The 22,324-nt window shown below is 46.4% G+C and overlaps 1 protein-coding gene across 3 annotated transcripts in view; it reads right to left on the bottom strand.

Annotated features, from left to right (window-relative positions):
* The window catches only part of COL5A1 (collagen type V alpha 1 chain), a 160,401-nt gene that overhangs the window by 96,365 nt on the left and 41,712 nt on the right, over positions 1 to 22,324 (bottom strand). For all 3 annotated transcript variants that reach the window (XM_055720341.1, XM_055720342.1, XM_055720343.1), the window contains exons 3-4: positions 19,313 to 19,526; positions 18,512 to 18,674 (exon numbers count right to left, since the gene is read on the bottom strand). In XM_055720341.1, coding sequence (XP_055576316.1) covers positions 18,512 to 18,674; positions 19,313 to 19,526 — 377 coding nt within the window. The remainder of the gene's footprint in view (positions 1 to 18,511; positions 18,675 to 19,312; positions 19,527 to 22,324) is intronic.

The following is a 22,324-nucleotide window of genomic DNA, read 5'->3' as shown; positions in this document are numbered from 1 at the left end:
TATTTATGTCTGTTAAACAAACCACAATCTATCTGCTAGGATTTTGGGGTGTGAAAATCAGTTATGGACACAGAAAGCAGGATGCGACTGAACCTACTCTGCAGCCCCAGCCTGGAACGATGGAGAGACAGGGAAAGGGGCTGCAAGACTGCTGTGACAAAAGGCTGCTTTATATTCACTCCTTCTCTACAGCCCGGCCAAGCACTGTGGTAACACAGGCAAAAATAATACGAGAGGTTTCTGCAGCTATTTTGCAAAGAAGGGAAAAATAATCGTGCACAGTTCAGGTTTTTAAAGGAGAAAAAAAAAAAAAAAAAAAAAAGAGAGAAAGAAAAGAATCCCCTGACAGTACCACCTCTCTCCACACCAATAAAGAGAGGACATGACTCTCAAATTTCATTTTCCTATTGTAAAGTCAGTTCTTTATATTTGCAAAATGAGCATTTTTAAACTTTTTTTTTTAAAATAAATTGTGTGTTCTGGGCAGATGGTCTAAACTCCCCCAGCAGATTAGAAACACATGCGAAGAACAAGGAATCTAAACCACACATTTTTATTAAACTGCATGACTTCTAGTTCAAATTTCATCACATCGAAGTAAATATTTTCTCTCTAAAGTAGCAGCTGCATGTGAGGTTACGCAGATGTTTCATATATGTACACACGTGCACACATGCATGCAGGTGCCCATATATGCACACCCCATGCTCCCTGATAAACTTTCTAGCTGTCAATGTGATACCACTACCGCTGAAGCCAATTTTGCAATTTTTCTTTTAAAAAAGGAATCTGCCTGTACGCAATTTAAAAAAATCAAAGCTGCAAGGGTTGCAAAATTTCTGAAATACCAGATTTAAGGTTGCATACCCTAAATATATCACTCTGTACAGACATATTAGCATACAGTCTTTAATTATTACCCAGGAACACGATACTTTTGCAGTGTTTCCACCTTGCGTGGTGCACAGGTAACAAAACCACTTTCCTCCACAGCCCCTTTGCAGGCTCCTCTAAGCTCCACTTTGCAGCTGCGGTGCTGCATACATGTTTTGCACATCCATACTGGTATCTAAGCATATCTATCTTTAAGTGTGACATCTACAGATGCAGATGTTAAGCGCTGCTAACTTGAACGAGCTCCTCCACTGATAGAGGAGGAAAGCATCCAGATTTGGGTACTTTTGAAAGGCTCTGACTTCCTAATGACTTAGTTTCCACTTCTGGCACGGGACACGCACCCTGCTAAAGCCTGACATATCCCTTGCGGCTTTCCTAAAGCCAAGCCTTAATCCTTATCCCTGACGTCTTTCCTGCAAAAGCTGGGATGTGTCAAACACAGCTATCGCCGGGTGTTTACAGAGCGCCTGGGCACTGCCTCCGGAGCCGAGCACGTGTTTCCCGCTGGAGCACTGACCACATGCCACATCCACAGGGACGGACCCTGACCCAGCCAGCACAGCCTTGGGAGCCCATGTCGGAGGTGCTGATCTTACCATGAAGCAACCTGTAGCTGAGGGCAGGCTCCCTGTCCGCCCAGCCCTTTGGAGGACACCAGTGCTCTCCATCAGCCTTGAACCCCTCTCCTCTGAAGGGCTGACCCACACCAGCTTGAAGCCAGCTGAGCACGTGCCATCTACCTTCCTCACCAGTCACCCAAGCCAAGCCCTAATAATGCTGCAGATGATGGAAATCCCAACCAGATGCAAAGCCAAGCCACAAGACCTGCTCATGGTATCCACCAGTGCTCTGCTTTCAGCCCCAGCCATGCAAGAAGCCCACAGCCTCAGCTGGTGAACACCAGCTCCAGGGGGAACCTTAGGGCTGGAGGATGAAGAACTGCATCCATTTCCAACCAGCAGCCTGCTGTGGCTCTCCTGGCCAGCTGAGGACCAACCTCAGCTGACACTCATGAGAAACCATTTGCAGGTCTCCTGCAGTAACACCTTCCCCAAGAATGGAAAATGGGACAGGAGTTGGAGTCCCTTGGATCGCGGAGACCGAGTCACCAAAGGTTCTCATAGCTGTGGGATGGAAACCTTGCAATGTGATCTTTCTAGACCATGCTTGACTGGAAGAAATAACCCCTTTGCTGGCTTGTTTTTGAGCTGCTGGCTAGGCAAAGGTGTTTCTTCTATTTCAGGGGAAGAGTGAAGAAGAAGAAGAAAAAAAAAAAAAAAAAAAAAGGTAAAAAACCTGACTGCAGAGAACCCTTCCAAAGTGACTCAGTTTTCTTTGGCTGCTCCAGATCTCCCATGAACACGGTAAATAGTCTGCCTTTCTTTTCCTCTCTCCAGTTTTGACTGAAAAATAGGAAACCCAATTCTGAGAAGAGCTGGAATGAGAGAAAAGCAGGTTTAGACTCCGCATGCAGGGCCAGCTTGGCAGAAGGACTTGGCACACTTGCACCATCTCCTAGGGAATCTGTGAGATGTTAAGGTCAGACCTGGTGTAGGTCCTTAGCAGACCTGATCTGTGCATACTCCTTGTGTGGGATCTTAAATGCCTCCATGCAGCTGGGCAGAATCAGTTCTTGCATTTTTGCCAGCACAAGATGCTACAGCAGAACAGGGTCTCTCCCTACAAGAGGAAATCGGAGCAGAGCTGTTGCACACATGGCAGGCACACCAGAGGGTAACACCTTCAACACAAGAAACAACCCAGCCTTCTGGCTACTTCTGTAATTACAACCACTAGCAACTAAATATTCATCTCTTGTGTAGATCAGAAATGACATCGGGAATTATTTGATTTGAAGGTTTAAACTAACACATGAAGAAGCATTCCCCCCTAATGAATTCATTAGGACAGCAATGCATTTTTTTGGCTGGTTTCCCCTGAAAGCAAGCCATGTGTGATCTCTTTGTGCAGCCACAGGTGTGTCCGTCTATCTCAATAACTCTTGAATCTGATAGCTGATTTCAATCACTTTTGACAGAGGAAAAAGGCTCAAGATAATTAAATTCTTATAACTGTCATGGAAACAGACAGCTAGGTAAAAGAAAGGCATCACACAAGTTCATTGTCTGAGGGGAGGCTTTGCAGCAAGTTCACATCTGATCAGCTATAGGCATGCACAGCAAGAACACATCTCTTTTCTTATGGTAGAAACATTAAAGTTTAAGCAACCACGAGACACAAATTAGAAGGAAACGAGACCTGACTAATCTCAAGGCATCTCTAAGATGCCCAGTTCCCGCAGTAACTGGAAAAAGATGAACTGAAGCACCACAAAATAAGCAGTTGTTCTTGCATTTCTGCCTATACATGGAAAACACCCTCTTCTCAATTTTCCAGACCCAAGGAGAATGGAGTTAAAAATGAAGTATCTCCAGGTCTCAGCAAGCCAGCTCCTCTGGCAGCTCCCCGAGGAACATCACAGAACACAGCAGAGCCCACGGGTTCCTTGCTACCTGTCATCAGACGCCAGCCACATGCAGGCTGGCATTGCCACCCATGCAACCTCAGACGAGCCTTTACTCAAAGAGCGTGGCTTCTTCATCTGCACAACAGACCTCTAATCGGTACTGGCTCTTCAGCAAACACGCGAGGATCAAACCCTAAGAGCAATTTTTTCCATATGACCACACAGCAGCTTGTCACTCTGTGATTTCTGCCTCCAAACTCTTCATTTGGTAGCTCAAAATCAGCATTTATGTCATACGCCACACAAATTGCAGCATTGATCCCTAAAAATAGAGGCCCCACAATCACCATGTGCTCTGTTGTCACTGTCTTTACATCTAGCCCAGAGACAACCTTTATAGTGTGGTCACTATATGGCTGTTGGTTGCCACACACCCCCCCCCCCAGTGTAAACCTACAGGATAGCTTTTAAAGAAACACTAAAAACTGCTAAAAAAATTGTATTGCCAAGTTGCCAGGTATTCTTTAGATGTACCCATCATCTGTTTACGATATTAATATGACAAGCTGAGAGGGGCTTCATAGCAACAGATTATTAAAAAACCCCAAAGCTATCCATCAGATATCTACCCATCGGATATCTACCCAGAATTTAAACGTGGTTTTCTTTTTTAAGTTGTTGTCTATTCCAAAGTGTTCACAATGTAACGAGTGTGAATAACTCCACAGCAGAAGTTTTTTCAAGCAGTTCCTTCCGATTGTTTTCCAATAGGAGCTGATTTGGCTCAGGTCTATTCACACGGTGTGGTTTTGTTCCCTAATTGAAGCATCAAGTCAGATTATGCTTCTGAACCCTTACAAGCAGCAAATTAGTCTATTCCAAAAAAATAAAAAATCTCTTAATACTTGCTCAAAAGGTTTGCTTCCATGGCTATGCTTAAGCAGGGCAAGTCTGGAGGCACCTGGCAATAGGCTTTTGCAACTGTAGCCTCCTCTTGACAGTCAAGGAAAGACATTTTCATGCAAGCATAAAATCACAGGACAGTGTGGTGGTGCTCTGCCCAACAGGCATCACAAGGGCCCAGCAGGGCTCAGACCCCGCCAACCAGCGATGCTGACCGCTCCGACAATCTGGCAAGGTACCAGGCAAAGTTTGGCTTCAGATCACTGGTTGCAGTGGAAAAATTAAATTAAAAAAAAAAAATAAAAAGAAAGATTTTCCCCTCCTCTGCATGCACACCCTGCCTGATGCTGCTGCGGTGCAGGGGAGGAGCAGGCAGCAGCTTGCACCCACACCACCGTGCTCAGTCTGGGTGCTGATCGCTTTGGTGGTGCCTGAGGCCAGGGTGAGGGGACCAGCGCAGGTTGGTATTGCTGGGACAAGAGCCCCACGGGCAGCATCCCACAGAACCCACATTCAAGCCTGCTGGAAAGCCACATTAACCCATAGCCTGCACACTGTGGGAGGCATTTACAGAAAGGGAGGATAGTGTCAGCCTGACCTTCCACTGTCCGGCGTGGAAATGAAAAAAAAAAACCAATAAAAAAATAACAACCCCCACAAAAGCCCAGCCCAGCCCTCTGAGAAATGAATAGGACAAAATGAATGGATGTCATTGTCTATCATGATCTGCCAGCCCTTTAACTAGAAGTTAATAAAGCTGAGAGGGAGAAAGATGAAACAATGAGCAGTTTTGAAATAACACCCTCATTTTGCATCCGGTGTATTCCAAATAACTGCCTTTCTAGAGCATACACTCAATATCCTGCGCTCCATAGAACAGGCTCAAAAAAGTGATTTTCTCCATCTTCCTCACTGCATTCATTAGGAACCCCTGGAAGAAACCCAAGTCCCCATTTCCCCTTGTCCTCCACCGCTCTTTGGGCACCAGGTAGCCCAGGGCAGGCCCAGCTCTCCCCCACTAGTGCCACCACTCTCCAGGTCCCCAGTTGTCACCACCCAAAGGTCATCCCCGCTGCAGCAGGGCCCAACACACGTGGCCTGATCAGGCCCCCCAGCCTGGCTGGTGTCCCCATCCGCAGCCTGAGGGTCAATGCCCTGCGATCCAGGCTCTGTTTCATGTACAGAATGAGGAAACTGCCGCCTTTTCCTTGGAGAGGAGATGCAGCCTGGAGGGGAGCAGTGTGCAGTCTCCGAAAATGCCTCATAAACCCAAATTAGAGCCTGAAAGGCCGCCAAAGGCTGCCCAGCCTTCACATTTCTTCTTGTGGTCGTGCAGATCTGACCACATACTCAAGCTCCCTATTTTCTTTACTGTTCCATTTAGTGCTGCATTTCCTCCATCCAACTTATCTCCTGATGTCACCGCCTTACCAAGGGCTGATCACACTGTTCCAAGTTTCCTCTCCTCATCCAAATCAAATAATCCGCTAATAACCAAGCTAAAGGGCTGGCTTTTTCCTATAGAAGTTATTTTTCAATGACATATGTGTGAACCATAAGGGATAGTTTAAAAACAGATTCTCCCTCATTACAAACTGCGGCACAGCACATCGCGGCGCTGCTCTTTTGTGTCTTCCCGCTCCGCGCTGAACGATGCCGTTTCCTGGCTCTGGTTTCACGTTGATTTATTTCCCTTTCATCTATGGAAAATTAGGAACGAGATCAGCTTCTGCTGGCTGCGCCGCCCACACGAAGATGGATACGCCAGCGTATTGTAAGGGGGACTCTCTCACAGTGGAAAATATGTAGTAAAGTGAAGCTCTTGGCTTAAGTTACACATTTGAAAACTCGCTGTTGGAGCTGCATTGAAGCAAAGTGGAGGTAGTTGCTCAGTTTTTACTCAGCCCTGTATAAATGGGGGCACAGTGTCTGCCTGGGAGGTGTTGGTCCCAATGATCCAGAAAAGCTTTGGGCTTCGTTCCCACCCCTGGCTACAATGGAGGTGGGGGATGCCAAGGGAAAGAGAGGGTCTAGGGAAGGTGGTGAACAGTCAAGAGAGACTTGAGGAGCAGCCAGTCTTGGGACAGAAAAGGAGGCGGCTGCAGGGAAGAAATCCAACCCAAGGTCTCCAAACATTTAGCCATCCGTGATGGTCGAAGAGCAGATGACATTTTGCAGCTCCACCAGCCACTTCACACCACTGCTACAAGGGCAGGGAGAGCAGCCGGGGGCAGCCCCATGCTGCTGCTCTGTGCATTTCCTATCCTTTCCCCTCCTCACTCCCTAAACACTTCCCAAACTCCAGTACAAAACCCCAGGCAAGCCCTCAGACAGCTCCAAAGCCCACTGCTCATTTTGGAAAGCCTCAGCCCACCCCCCCCCAGTCTGGGCTCACTTCCATCACCAAAGGGTGGCTTTTTGCTTCTAGCATCACATCAGGGCTTCCTGCTCCCATCTCACAACAGCTGGAGCTCTTCTGGGTACTAAGGTACCCAAAACTGCACATCCCTTGGTTTTACTCTTTTTTTTTTTTTTTTCTTTTCTTTTCTTTTCTTTCCCTCATAGCTGAATTAACCTGCAAGCTGAGCTGCCATTTTCTCAGCCCCACAGACAGGCTTTTCCATCCCTTGGCTGCCACAACACCAAGATCCACCCTAAGGTTTTACCCTCAGCCCTCCACACCAAGGTGGCTCAGGATCAAGGGGTTTGTATATACAGAGGCTTTTAATCAGGACTTGGAATGTTTTCTGCCCCAGGAGGTAAATCCAGAATCCAGGTTTTATGGATTAAAGGGAATGGGGGGAAAATAAACCTGGCTGCCAAAGTTATCTCAGGATATAAGTGGGATTACATGCTTAGCTGTGGGGATAGCTGCTGACACACTCAGAATTTAACTCAACACCAACTTTTGGTTGGGAAGGAATTTTCTTGTGCTTGGCTGGTGACAAATCACCAAACCGTGGAGCACTGAGCATGACACATCTGCTGGGACCACCTGAGAAGGAAGCTTTTATGCAGGTTCCTATTGCTGTTCCCACCATTGCTGTGAATTTGGCCAGAGCTGCTCAGGAAAGAGCTGGAAATGGAAAGCTGAGCTAGTGTGCACATGCAGGCATAACACCTCTCTCCAAAAAACTGGACTACCTCCTTTGTCAACGTTCACACACCTCCCACCTCCATGCTCCAAAGTATTTCTGCAATTATGTTTCAACACTGCTAATTGCCCATGAAAGATGATTTAGGTTTGGTTTGGTTTTTTTGGGGTTTTATTTTTTTGGTTGTTGGTTTGGGTTTTTTTTTTTAATATTCCTGCAAGAGAACCTCTGTGCAGCATCACATATTCAGCATTCAAAAAGTCTTGCGTTTAAACGCAGAATCCTGCGCAGCCCCCCGTAATAAAGCAAACTGGGCACTACCCAAGCTGTTCATCCCAAGAAAGGGAGCTGGGTTTGCACACCTTACGGCCTGAAGAGCAGATGGGACGTGCAGCCCAGAAATGTGGTTATCTGAACAAAACCCATTAAGGACCAGGAACGGATGCAGCGTGGCCGGTGTGGCCAGCAGCAGCTGAGCATCACAGCTCAGATTTCGATATTCTGAGCAGCAAGCTGGAAGAGGGTAAACATCATTTGCAGATAAATTTGCTTATGCAAGGCATCAAAGCCTCAGGAAAACCTTGCTATGTTTGCAGACATTCCAGAGCAGAGAACAGTGCACAAAAGTAATATTCACCACAAATTCTCTCATCTCCCCACACATTTCGCTTCAGTGGCTAAAGCACTGTCTGTTTGAGCAGACGACCTCCTGAACCACAGCCAATATGTGGCTACGTGTGGAGAACAATAAGCCCACGGTTAGAGACTTTTTTCTGTGTTCTTGGAGGGAACAGAAAACACACATACATACAAATACACCAATCCCATCCAATATTCTGCACAACTCATTAGGAATACCCTCTTCCAGCTTCCGTCCCTAGGGCGATGCATTTATTGTGAACATATACATTCGATCCCGCTCTGCTCTTTCAAAGTAAGTAGTACACCTGCACACTGGGGATGTCTGGAGTGGGCTAGGATTTTCCTTTGGGCTTTGGCAAGCAGCCCAGACTGCCTCAAAAAAAAAAAAAAAAAAAAAAAAAGAAAAAAAAAAAAAAAAGAAAAAAAGGCCTCACCATGTGTAAGGAACATGTGTTTCATTTGTTCGTACCTAAATGACAAGGGAATGGGTTGAATGCAAAGTCAACTAAGACACTAACTCTAACTTAGGATGTTATGTTTCTGTGTTGGGTCTACTCTGTCCTCGCTGCAAGGAAAGGCTATGTGCATAAAAAACAAGCTTAGAGAAGTGACAGACTTCAAAGAGTTGTCCCACAAAGATGAGACAGAAGCAATAAAGACCTAAATTTCAAAGAAACAGCTTGATCACTGCCAGGTCAACAAGAACACAAGCCCACCCCCCTGCCTGACCAGTTTGTTGCAGAGCTTAATTCTTCACCATCCTCTTCCTCGGTGCGGTGGTTCTCCCGTGAGTTTGGCTCAGATGAGCCTGTACTTCCTAAAACAGTTTGCTGCAACAATGCAAATCAACCAAGCTTTTTGTCTATAGAAGAGGGATTTTTCCTGTCTCCAGGATTCTGTTCCAGAAATTCACTTTTATGCAAGTAAGGCTAATTGGTGTGTCACCTCCCACACAGAACAAGGTTCCCAAATTAGCGGGGAAGGGGAAACATGCACCGATCCGGGCCGGTGGCACGCTATCATACTCTGTTCTCAATAATCACTTTTCCATATTGCATAGCAATGCTGCCAATGAAGTTCAGCTGGAAGCTTCTCCCCAATAGCATGAGCGTTTGGCTTTCCCCCCATGCTCAAGTTGAGGAAAATCACCTTCCCCAAACATGTCCAGCTCTCCTCTTCAGTACCTTTCTAATGCACTCTGGGTCCCTTTGTTGTGCCTTTTCTGCTCCTGAAGACCTGTCCTGCTGCCTGCTCCCTGCAGACATCCATGTCCACAACGCCGCTGCAAACCTTGGCATGATGTCACTGGAGAGGAGCAGGTTTCCAGCATTACATCACCCTGTCTGGGCTCGGCCATCAGCCTCCTGCACCTCAGAGTTTCCATGGAAGAAACCAAGCCCCCTCCTTCTTCCTCCCATTATCCAAGGCGGGGGAAGCAAACTACAAATGAAGCCATCAGCCGAAAGAGTAATGACACTACACCTAACAGCATCCATCATGTGTAGCGAGCCTGCCTGGGCTGCTCCCTGCCACCATTTAAATATCAGACTCTGCCAGGTGACTGTCAGGAACAACCAGACACAACTCTGCTCCCCAAACCCCACAATACCTGCGGCGGATGGAAATTCTTTTGTAGGATGAGATTTGCTTTCCAGGACCACTCCGTTTTCCTCCTTAGCAGTTCCAACCATTTACCCCACTCTGCAGGAGGTATCCCAGGCCAGAGAAAGTTGAGCAAGAGCCTACCTGTCCTCTCTGTGCCATGGCCCACGACAGCAGTGACGGAGAGCATGGTATTGCTCAGCATCTCTCCCCAATGACAGTTCCTCTCAGCTCCCACCCAGCATCCCTGCCCCCCCCACCCCCCCCCACCCACCCCCCCCGAATGCAAAAGCTCATCCCAACCAACTAGCATGCAGGAGTCCCCAGTAAGGCAACCATCAGGCTCCAAACTGCCTATTTGGACCATAATAACAAAAAAAATTTTTTATTCCCCACTTTGCCAGCCCCTGGAGCCATGGCACATCACTGCTATTGAAGTGACTATCCAGGAGCAGGCAGGGAAGCCAGCGGTTCCTCAGACCAGGGTGAGGTCCCAAGTCCTTCACCGGCCATTAATCCTGGATTTTAATGCCTAAGTGCCCTATGTCGGCAGCATTCACCGTGCTCTGCTAACAAAATTGTGAGGAGGAACCCCTCCAGAAGAAATCACTGGGGGCTGGATGCCTTTTCCCATTTACCATCCTGCACACAGGCTCACAATGGGTGAGCAGGGCTCCCTGCAAACTGCATCTCACCACCAGGTTCCTCAGGGTGCTCTGATGCTACCAGCGCTTGAGGGACTCAGCCTGTACCTGAGACAATTACACATTAAACAGGCTAAGCGGCATGCTTGCCCACAGGTACTGCACAAATGGGACTGCGCAGTGAAGCATCTATTAAAAAGCCCTTACAGTGACACCAAAAGGGCTAAAACCCCTTTTCTAGGCTAACGGGAGACACCAGCGCTGAGGCCAGGACAGGCAGCCAGGCACACCGCTATTACACACTGCCCGGCTTCCTGGGATTCTGCTTTCTCCCCATCTCCTTCCATGCAGAATCAAAAAAAACCAAACCAAAAGCCTAAAAATAATCTCCTTAACAATGCTGTTAAGGCAACCTGCATCAGAAAACAGTCCGCAAAGAAAAGAGGAGGTCCAAAAATCAGTGTGCAAAGCACTGTGACTCTCCTTTGCTGGTAACAGCTTCATTTAAATCACCTTTTACTCTTCCCTTCTGAGAAGCAATGCAGATACGAAGCCCTGGTATATGCATCTGGGCACATCCTCTGCTGGACGCAGGAATACAGAGTGCTTTGGATAACTACAGCTTCCCCTTAGCACCACCTCACACAAGATCAGCAGGGCATAAGGGCCACTCCACCTTATTTTTTTTAATTACAGCACACCCCACATGCCCCTGATTGCAGAGGTCGGGGGAGGATTGCTCATATTAACTCACACAGGTGTCAAAAAGAACCCCAGACCCCCAGCAGCCAAAGCCCATCAGGCACAAGGTAATGCTGTAAGTTAGAAGCAGCCTCCACCCAAAGGCACCCTTTGCCTTGAGGGTAACACTGCACAGCACCCATCCCGAGGTGAAACGTCTTGCAGGAGGACCCAGGAGGTCTTGACTCTGGACAAACTGCAAGAAGCTCTACGACCATGCAGCTTCCTAGGCTGATGTTTTAACCTGGCGATATTACAAGATAAATGATGCACTGCATAACCGTTAGACATCAATAAAAGTACTTTTATGATCTGTTTGAACAATAAAGCATGTCTACCTGCACGCTGTGTGCTATCAGAGGCCTGAAGGCATTTGATACCAGCAAACTGCAGTAATTACCTACATATGCCAATGCACAGTTTCTTTCAGTTTATGAAATGAAGTTTACCACTGACCAAAAGAACCCATCCCCACCCCACCCCCCAAAATCAAGAAAAGTTAGAAGCATTAAATATGTGTATTTTGTGATCATGACTAATAAGGCTACATCATTACAGGCAACCCTGACCTAGTCACAAATCTTGACTGCAGTCCAGATGGCTAAACTGGCAATTACCCGGCAAATCTAAATGAAAAACAAGAGTTTCAGCTAAGTGTATGCAAACAATTAATCTGATGTTTCCACGCAAACTCTCACTTTCCTTGCTGGCACCTGACAGTGAGAGGTCAGATGAAATGGTGTCAGTTTAGGGTTGAAATGAAACGACCTGAAGCACAGACTTAACTTTTACAAGCTGTTTTGCAATTCTTATTCTGGATCCAGTCCTGCCCCTCCCTCGGTACAGACACACTGATAAAACCAGATGACGTCCCTGGGCACCTGTGTAAGACGATGCTGTGCGTGAGACTTTGCCAACTCGAGCCAAATATCACATTTGGGTTTTGATTAGACTGACTGCATTGCTTGGACTCTAGCACAAATATCTCACTATTAATTGCAAACCCATCCAGAGGAATAATCTTCAATAATTGTAGACATTTTCTAGGCAGCATTGCTCTTCTGGAAGAACCTGGTTCTGTGATTTAATCCATATGTCTCAAGTGCACCGTTTTGCTCAAGAGGATCCCTTTGAAAAAAACAAAAGCTGAAGAAATGACGAGAAAACCAGTGACTAAATGGAGAATTATTAGGAGACTGGGGAAAGCTACAGACATCTTCAATAAAGAACCCTAATGCTGGCTCAGAATGTTTTATTTTCCATCATCTCACACCATGGTATATGCTGGTGGTGTAAAACATTGACTCTTTGCACTCCCTGAAATGCTCTACAGCAAAAGAGGTGAAATCAGATTTGGCAGGACCAGGAAAGCAGGCAGCCAGAACTGTAAATTAGCTTCTTTCAGCAGTCTGCCGAGGAAGGGAAAAATACACGGGAGCATGGATCTGTGGCGCATCTTGACAGAGAAATTCACCTTAGTAAAAAAAACCCAACAACTAATTAATTAAAACAAATTGCTTTTTGAAAGTTAACAAAAACTTAATAAGCACGAGCTCTGCCCAGTTCTTTCCTGACCCTCTGGGCTAAGCCCAGGTCTTACAGAACATGATGGGTTCCATGCCACGCTCATGAGAAGCCTCACTGAACTCAGCGAGGCCATTATGATGGTTTGAAGATATTGGGGACCTTGGTGCTTCCTCCTGTACACAAATAAGTGTTCCCTCACACTTCACACCTCGGCACTGCTGTTTATATTTGCACAAGACCCCCCCAGCAGCAGGAACAGCCAAGACAGCCGTGCCAAAGCAAGCTTGCATCTAGATGTGACTCAGGCATGGATTCAGCCCCGAGGCTCCCATGGTATGTTTGTCCCTGTGAGCTCAGAAGTCTGCAAATTTTGCAGTTACCACCAGTCTGCCTTGCCCCAGCCTCCCACAGTAGTAGACAGAGGCTATGTGTACATGCTTACAGCAGATCTGCCTGCAAGAAGGGGCTCCTAAATTTTTCCACGCTCAAACACCAAAAAAATACCCTAAGATGCACCTACATGTATAGGAACCTATTTTCATTTGTACACCTTTCGCTAAGGCAAAAGCTATTGATAATAATCTTATAACCTCAGAGGTGTCTGAGAAAAATAACATACAGAAACTTTAAAAATCAGAGCACTTTCCAGAGCTGGAAATGCTACAGCCAAGAGCATGGGAAGGGAGGGTGAAAAGCCTGACAATAGTGAAATGAAATCTGGGATTATCAACCGCAGTGATAATTGTTCTTTAAGTGTAAACAAGGCAGAAGATGAAAAGAGAGCTGGCATTTCAACCCAAGAGCAACACAGCACCTGAACGGCCCCAATGTCTCTGCTAAGAGCATTGAAGCGTCTATTCTGCTTTGTCTTGTTGCACCTTGAAACATTCAACAGCCCTAAGAGCACCTCTGGCACCTTGCCCAGGCTTTCTGGCTCATCCCGGCACAAATTGCTTTCCCTCCATTTCTGGATGTCTTGATTTCACCAGTGGTCTTCAAAAACACAAAGGAGGAAAGAAAATAAAAAGCACCATCCTTTCAGCATCATCAAAACCCCAGCAGCACACCATATCTCAACCCAGGACAAGCTTTGGCACAAACTAACAACAAATAATTTGTCAGCCCCTCAGGGTTTCATGGTGGTGGCAGGATGGTGTCTGCAGGTGTCTGGGACCCTCTCACTTTGCACCATGTTTGGCAGGATCAGAGGAAACCACTTAGTTTTACAGTACCAGCTAGAGCAATGAGACACAGTTACGGCACTCAGCTGGGCAAAATAAGCTCCTCTTGTCTCCAAAGGAGCCAGCAGAAAAGGACATAAAGCTTGAAAAGCAATACAGACATGCACTGAGCTTTTCCACTTATGGGAAAACTAATATCATCTACACCAATACCAGACACCGCTGCGAACCAATGTTATTTCCAGAGGGTCAAAACACCAGTTACCTTGTGGGACAGTGCTGCAAGATTTTAAACAGGTGAACCAAGTATAATTTACATCAAATGGACTTGCCTGTTGTTAGGGTGTCCTCTGCAATTTTACCAAAACACCCACACCACAATTTTAATGATGCCATGGCCAGCTCTGCCAGCCAGGTGCACACTGTCAGCACAGCAGCCTCACGCAATAGCCTCTTCCTGACAGATCAGAAGACAAAATGGGATATCTAGCAGAAATATGAAATATGTCACCATCTGGGACTTTGGCAAGATCTGAACAAATTTCATTTTGTTCATCAGCCCATCGCTGTGAAGCGCTGGTCTACAGAGTAATGCTGAGCAGTAGAACAGGGCTGGACCACACAATACTGCAAGAACTAAACTTCTTTCCATGGGACTACATGAGATGCTTCAAAAGACCATCACAAAGGGGTGAAGTTCACCTAATGCAGCCCAGAGACAGTAACATTTACCTGCCACAGACACTGTGCAGCACTTTCCACGCATAAAGATCCTCCAGCTGTGGGTTATGGGATTTCTCAGTTCACTGCTGTAATACAGACTCTTCCAGGACTGAAACGCAGCCCAGTGACCTTACTGAGCCAGGGTCTGAACTTTGTTTCAACCCACATCTGCTAACCCAGAACTTCTCCAGCCCAGAGCCAGCTGAACTGCTTTTCCACCAGACCACCACGGCAAACAGCAGGTTGGAAAAAGCCACCCCATGGGGAGGTACCATCCCTGTGGTCCTGGGACACGGTGGCCAAATGGATTATGTGAGCTTCATGCCGTTGTGGCTAAAGATGTCAGAATTTTGTCAGGCTTTGGTTAGGGGTGGGAAAGAGACCGTATGCAAGGCTGACTGCTCACTGTGAGGGAAGGAGCAAGCCCCAAGGAGTTAGATGCTGTCCCCTGATCCCAGTGACAACTTGCGCATGGAGCAGAAATTCCTTGGCATGAGCATCCTCCACGGACGATCTCAGATGAAAGCCCACAAAGCACCCCAATAGCCTACAGCCAAGTTTGATGGGCGCAATGTGCAGCAGAAGCATACTTACAACAGCCAAGTAAACCCTCGGGCAGGCAAAGTGTTGGCCTGACAGTTGCTCAACTTATTCTCGGCTCTTCTTACACCAGCACAGGCTACCAGGGATCAGCCCAAGCAAAGGCTGACAGCTCAGCTCTGGGATCCACACCCTGCTGCCAGCAGGGACGGGCTCACAGCTCCAGTTTCTCGTTACCCATGCAAGAACTGATAGGGTCCTGCACAAAAAGGTGACTCCTGCAATGACCACAGGCACGAGGCAGCTCCTGAGGCGCATCGCTGCAGAGTGGAGGCAGGAGCAGGGTCATCACATCCCTGGGATTTTTTGGAAAGTCTCCCTGGGTTTCAAGCAGAAGATGCTTTGCTTTCTGGGAAAGGGACTTTCCCAAACTTCATCCTCTCTCTGTTCCTACGCCTAATCATTAGACTGTGCTAGGACTTTGTTTCTAATGCATGTTTAAGAAAAGCACATCAAAAGAAACAGTTAATCCCTCTAAAAATGAGATAACATTCACATGTCTTCTAACTTCCTTCCAGCACTGCTACAGCCACAGGAACGCTGCTTACTACAGCCTGCAAGCGGAGAGAAAGTGTTTATCCCGCACCATGGGCTATTTCTTTTCTCCCCTTCCCCTGCAAAAAGCCCTTTGCTGTCTCACAACAGCATCCTCTCAGTCACAGCTTGAAGCCGGCCACCACTTCCCAACCCCGGCGTGAGAGCCTGTCCTGACATTTGTAAACTTCTGTTTTGAACAACAGCTCAGCACAAAACTTAACTTGTATAACCTAGGCTCCGGGCTTGGCCCCTTTTCAAACCTACCCAGCATTCCCCCAGCCGTACAGAGAGATCCACACAGCCTCCAAACTAATTGAATTTTAATGAGAGGAAGTAGGGGGTTTTTTCCACTGGAAGAATGTTGTGCTAGAGAAATATTTTGAAACTTCTCTAACCTTCCCTGCCAGGCTTTTTCTGCAGCAGAGCACGAGCAAGGGAGTCCCCATCGGGGCACTCGAGGGATGAATGCAGCAGGGCTGCTCCACTTGCGACCCCAGCTAGACCCCCGAGCTTGAATAATTACAATTTTCAAAACAAAACAAAAAGCGTTTGGGGTTTTATTTGATTTCAGCCCTGACAAGGAAGAGTGAACTCCCACTACTTACAGCTCTCGCTGATTCGTGCTGAGGCACAGCCCGTCCCAGCCCTCCCATCCCACTCCCAGCTAAACTGGGTTATTTTCATTGCCAGCAAAAAAAGCAACAAACATGTAAAAGCCGGGCAACTCCACAGGTCCCAAAAAGACCTGGGGAACATCTTCTTAGCTAAGGTTTGCAGAGCAGTCGCCTGCAGGATGCAACGGCTTCATCTCTCATCATTGTGCATTCAGTCCAAAAATTATCAGCTTTCCAGGAAAACCTAACTTTAACAGTTTACACACATTTCCCACTGTTTTGAGCCACAATTTTCCCCTATAGAGAAATGGGTTTGCTTGGTTCTGCTTAGGCTTGCAGAAAGAAGAAAGGAAGGGCCAGAGGAAATAAAGTTGCTGAGATATGAAGGAAATTAGGTTATAGTCCACTGCCTTCATGAAACCTATTAATTACATTCATGTAAAGCTGCTGGCATCTTGATTAGCCTGTGTGTGGATATGCCGAAAACCCTCTTTGCCTGATGAGCATTACAAAAGAAAAAAGGGCAAATACCAGAACTAGAGGTGGCTTTTTATATACATGCTGCACAGCATCAGTACATAAAAGATAGAGGAAAAAACATGCTTGGTAATTGTCCAGTTCTCTGTAAGCGCCTGCAATGATCTTGTAACTACATCCCGTACCCAGGACAGGCTCCAGTGGAGGGGAACACCTGCTCTGTTTTACCCCACCTCCCAGGACTGAGGAGGTTTCATAAGCCCTCTGAGCTGGTACCTCCCAGGTAAGTCCTTTTCAGCAGGGGAGCTGTGGCCAGCCCCATGGGATGGGCTGACAGCAGAGCTGGGAGAGCTCTGCCACCCGTAAATGTGCATCCCCTTGCCTGGCAGGGGGATCAGCGGTCCTAAATTCAGGTGAGTGATAAAAGCCACCCCGGAACATCTCAAGCTTCAGGAGCAGTTTTGGAAACGGTGTTACTTTGCAAAAGGAAGTAGTCTAAAGTGCAGGTTTCTTATCCAGTTTGGAGGTGCTACAAGATCTCTAAGTGGCTCCCCAATTTATATAACAACTCCACTTAAAATAAGGCAACCAGTGCTGAAATTTTTGGCAGAATGTCCCACACTTGCAAAAGACACTCCAGTGGCCATTAAACCCAGCTTTTACTTTCCGTTTTAATTGTTAAACTTCCCAGGGAATGTCTATTAATTGAATACAATTTAGAGATTCAGCTCTAACTCTGTAACTGGGATTTTGGCAGCAAGGGTCAGCCCATGCATTCTTGCTCTGTTTACAGCAGACCAGCTCCCAGATGTTGGTAATGCTAAACAGACTGGAACCCTCCTCCCGAGCAACAGCAAAATGCAGACAAGAGCTGGCTTCGCTATGGCTGTAATTATCCACTGATAAGAGACGTTCCCCATCCCTTGCTGGGTCAGGGAGGCCCATGAGATACAGCTCTTCCTCCACATAAATGCAATAAAAGTAAGGAGATGGAGATTAATAGGTCTGAGTTTACACTTCACTGCACTGGCGCTGATTTCAGGGAAGCAATTCTACCTTGCAAGAAAGACCAGAGACAAGATTCTTATATACTTGAAAGCCTCAGAAGTGCAGCAGACCACAGAAGTTGAGATTGCTAGTGAAATATATGTATTAAACTAGTTGCTGAACTATGGGAAGACTACCATATGTACCTTGTCTATAAATAATCCTCTCTCTCTTTGCTTAAATCAGAAGAGCTCATGGGAACATGCCACCCATCACGATTTTGGTTTGCTTTTTAAAAGCAGTTGCCGCGTGGGAGGTGACAGGGCTGCCAAACAAGCTGTCGAGGAGAGTCCCCTTATGCCATGGTGCAAGAAACCAAGAATCAATGGCCAAGGCATGGGAAAAGAGCAAATTCCAACAGCCCCAGGGAGAGCTGTGACTTGCAGGTGAGCTTCTTTCCTCAGCCTTCATTTACTGCCCCTGCAACTTTATCCAGATCATAACACAGGGATGAATGAAAACCTCACGAGCCCTTCCCATGCTAAATGAGCCGAGAGCACAACAGCTACAGACCTACAAAATCCCAGGGCAGGAGCTGGTCTAGAACCAGTGCAAGGGCATAAAAGCAGAGGAGCTCACTCCAGTCAGTCATCTGGCCCACTGCTTTCATCACTACTACAGAAAATATTTACCTAGTCAAAACAAAAACTAAAAATAAAATAATATTATAAAATTCAGATTACATACCATGGTGTTCTGTTACGCAAAAATCCAATACTAGTTTCAAAAGATGAGCTGTAAATACCTCATCAGCCAGAACCCAGCTCATCATCTCTGTGGAACATCTTCAGACCTGCTCATTGTCATGACTTACCTCAAAGACTTCCTCATCCAATATCCTTGTTCCAAATACAATGATGCCATTGACGTCAATGATGGGATGGTCACTTCGGTCCAAGAACTTGGTTATCTTCTTTTTACAGTCCAGAATCAAGGTGACATTTTTCTTCTGCACGCTGATAGCTACTCTGTGCCACCTAGAAGAATACAGTCCACAAATGTATTAAACAGAGCCTTGGGCTTTCAAGAACAAGGTAATGACTGCACAACAGTGAAGCTTTCATAAAGCGATATTCTGCAAACCTTCATGCCAGCCATCGTCTGCAAACATGTGAAAATCATCCTTGGGCAGACCCTAAAGATTGCATTAGAAATAGAAAGGCTGTATTGACAGATGATGCCATTCACTTCTCATCCCTCCAAAACAGGTAGGAGGGTGCCAGTTCTGGCTTCAACAAGAGGCAGAAGAAAGAAACCACACCAGTAACTCCCTGCCTATCCCCCTCTTTCCACCCTCCTTAAGTCCTGCAAAAAATTCAGTGTGGATTTTGCAAGACAAACTGATTTCTTAAGGCCCTTTGCAGCACAAGTCAGCAGTACTCCTGCCTCTCCACAAGTGTCAAGACAATTTGTACTGACCGGTGATTCACACCTTTTATACGTGCAGCATATATTCACCGGAGGGCAAAGCTCAAAAATGGGACACTGGGCAGCAGTCAAGTGTGTATGTACATTTATATATGCACGACTCCTATTTTACACAGTTTGCAACATGCTGGCATTGACATAAACAAAGTACCGTTTTTTTTTCCTTTGTGCACAAAATTTCACTTACTTGCCATCTGCTAGGTTAATGCCTCTAAAGAGAGGATAGTCTTCTGGGCCTGGCTTTCCTGTATGGTCTTCATACAGGAATACAGGAGATCTACCCAACTCCACACCAATTTGCTGGATCCCTTGCTCATTGTAAATTGAGATCAAGAAGGACTGACCTCCTTTCTTCGCTTTTACAGTGGTTAGAATGGAGAAGTCCTCTGGGAATGGGGAAGCTGGAGTGGAAAAGCAAAGAGGTTAGTCAGGTTTTCCTTGAAAATTAAACCTTACAGAAACAGTCCCGTTGTCTAATAACCCATGGGGAGACCTCTGGTTTCTCTCTCCAGATGCATGCACATCTGCAACCCTAAGAATTTATACAGGGTGGCATCTTAGTTGCCAGGTGAAGATCTGGCTTTCCCCCAAAGCCTGTTGTGATACAGGGTTGGGATGAGCTGCAACCCCAAGCAGACTGCACCAGCAAAGCTGGTGTAGAGCAGTGTCCTCCAAGGTCTACCTGCTCTAATGGCACGTTACAAACCCAAGCACAGAACTCAGCACCTCTAAGGATCATTCGTTTATGATAAGAAAACCTTTTTCCAGCCCTTACTGCGACCTGGCACAGTGCCAAAAGCCATCCCACATTTGAACTTGTGAGCAAAGGATGGCAAGGGGTCTAGTGTTTTGGGATCAGCCCATAGAGCTGGGGAAAGAGACATTCTGAAAAAGCTGTCCATTTACATCTGTATTATTTGCACCTAAGCCTTCCTTAGTATGCTCTAGAGCTTTTTATGAGACATGGCAAAAAACTTTTTGTCGTATACCATGAGGTTCCCAAATTAACTTAAGATGTCAGAGGGATGGAGGAAATTAAGCATCCTGTGCCATTTAGGCACACACAATATTGAAGGGTTTTATTTAAGGAGTAGGGAAGTTGCATCAGGTTTTGCCTATTCCAGACAAGAACAGAGCATTCTGTGGCTTTGGCTTTCAGCGGTGGTGCAGACACAAGAATCTGAACACAGAAATAAATCTGGCAAATAATTTGTCTGCCTATTAAAAAGCACGTAACAAATTTCCCAGCTTTTTCTCCACTCAGGAAAGCAACTCTGTCTGATGTCAGGTGATTCCTGTCTGTAGTTTGGCAAGGTTTGGAGGATTAAAGCAAATAAAGTACGGAGCGGTACTGTCAGTACAGAGGCAAAGCTCTGTGCAGCAGAAGGGTCAATCCCCTGCAACACCAGACAAATACATTTTAAATTTCAGGTCAATATGGGCATCAAGTCACACCCTGTGCAGCATATAACTCCCCTGCTTGGGTTTTCGCTGCCATTCGGACTGGAAAGACAAACCCAAATGGAAAAGCCTGGATGAATATCCCAAACAGAACATCTTAAAAACACCAGAAGTATTGGTAAGGGAGCTTTCTTGAGCAAATTATTGGAAACGGCACCCATTGAAACAGAGGGTACACACAGCCCATAACCTCCTCGATGCTGGATGTCAGCAGCGTGAGACTTGAAGGCTATCTTTCCTTTAAGGTCCAGGCTTTCAAAAACAAGGATTGCATTGTACCCCTGGGTATCGGCTTGAGAAATCTTAAACCATGGCAGGGCAGAGTAAAGTGGGGCAGCCCCGCCACGGGCGCAGTGGGGTGTGTGCCGGGACTGTCCACATGTGTGGCAGCCGGCAGCACGCAGGGAAGGGAACACCACAATGGAGCAGTTTTAAACTGCAGATGCAGAGCTGCATAAACCACAAAAAAATGTCAAGCTCAGTGCCCACAAGCTTCAAATAGATCCCCTTTAACCCTTTCAGGCTTTTCTTAGATGGTATCCCAAGGCTGCATCAGGGATTTTGACCCAGGGAGGGGACCAGGAAGATGGGAGCAGGGAATTCTTCCAACCACAGCAAAGCTAGCGAGTTCAAACGCTAAGAGGCCAAGAGCTTTCCTCTTTTGCCTGGGAGTTGCTTTAACTTTTGTTAACAAACCAGTGTTTTAAATGCCTCTAGCTGCCTAGCACAGGGCTGCATCACCCGGTGGTGGAGGAGGCAGGAGGCACGGGCAGGCTGGGTTGCATCAAACCACAGCACTGCTACAAACAGCTTGTGCAAACAGCAGAAACCGAGGGAGATCTCTGAGGATACCTACAGAGACACACACTGTTTGCACCGACTTAATATTCCTCACCTTAGTTAAATAACATTTGGAAAGAAGCACAAAGCAGTATCCTGAATAGAGGACTCGCAGGCAGTAATTAAATGCCATGATTATAGCCTGATTTCCCCCTAGGACACAGACCCAGATATTTTGCAAATGCAGGCATCTGATTATTGTGCCTCCCATAGGATGCACTGAGCTTTATCTCCCTCTTGCCGTATACAAATCCTCCTGTAGAGCTGAATCAAGACCATACGCCTTCCTGGTTCCAATTACAAGCTACAGTTTTGGGCCTTTTATGTAAAATAGTTCATGTCCAAAATTTCATTATGAATCCACAATACAGTACCTTTCAACTTGGACAAGCTGCCAACTCATTAAAAAGCTGCTTTTAAATTTTTTTTCATTATTATTAAAATGTCTCCATGGTGATGTGAGTTTCTCAACCCAAATAACCATAATGGATGAATTATAGCTGACATTACTCTGTTACTGCTCTGCTGTCCTGGCAAAATAACAATGCCTTCACTGTCATAGCCAGAAATGACCCAGGCTATTGAATGATGTATGAAAACACATCCACACAGACAGCGATACTAATAAATACATCATAATAAATATATGAAGCACATAGAAATTGACCCAAATCCCCTTAAAGACAATGGAGACACCCCCCCACCCCAACAAAGGGTTTGGGATTAAGCCCTTATATTTGATTCACTTCAAATGAGCTCATGCTGGGAGATGTGGCACATCCATCACTGAACGGCACTGCACCAATGCTGAATTTGGCTCAGCATCACTCTTTTACCCCATGGCCAAATCCTTTCAAATTCACTACACTCAGCCTCCTGCAAGGCAGCAAAGGGTTAA

This window comes from Falco cherrug, chromosome 9 (genome assembly GCF_023634085.1).
Source record: "Falco cherrug isolate bFalChe1 chromosome 9, bFalChe1.pri, whole genome shotgun sequence".
Lineage (NCBI taxonomy): Eukaryota > Metazoa > Chordata > Aves > Falconiformes > Falconidae > Falco > Falco cherrug.
The sequence above is the reverse complement of the archived record's forward strand: the minus strand, read 5'-3'. Positions and strand labels throughout refer to the sequence as shown.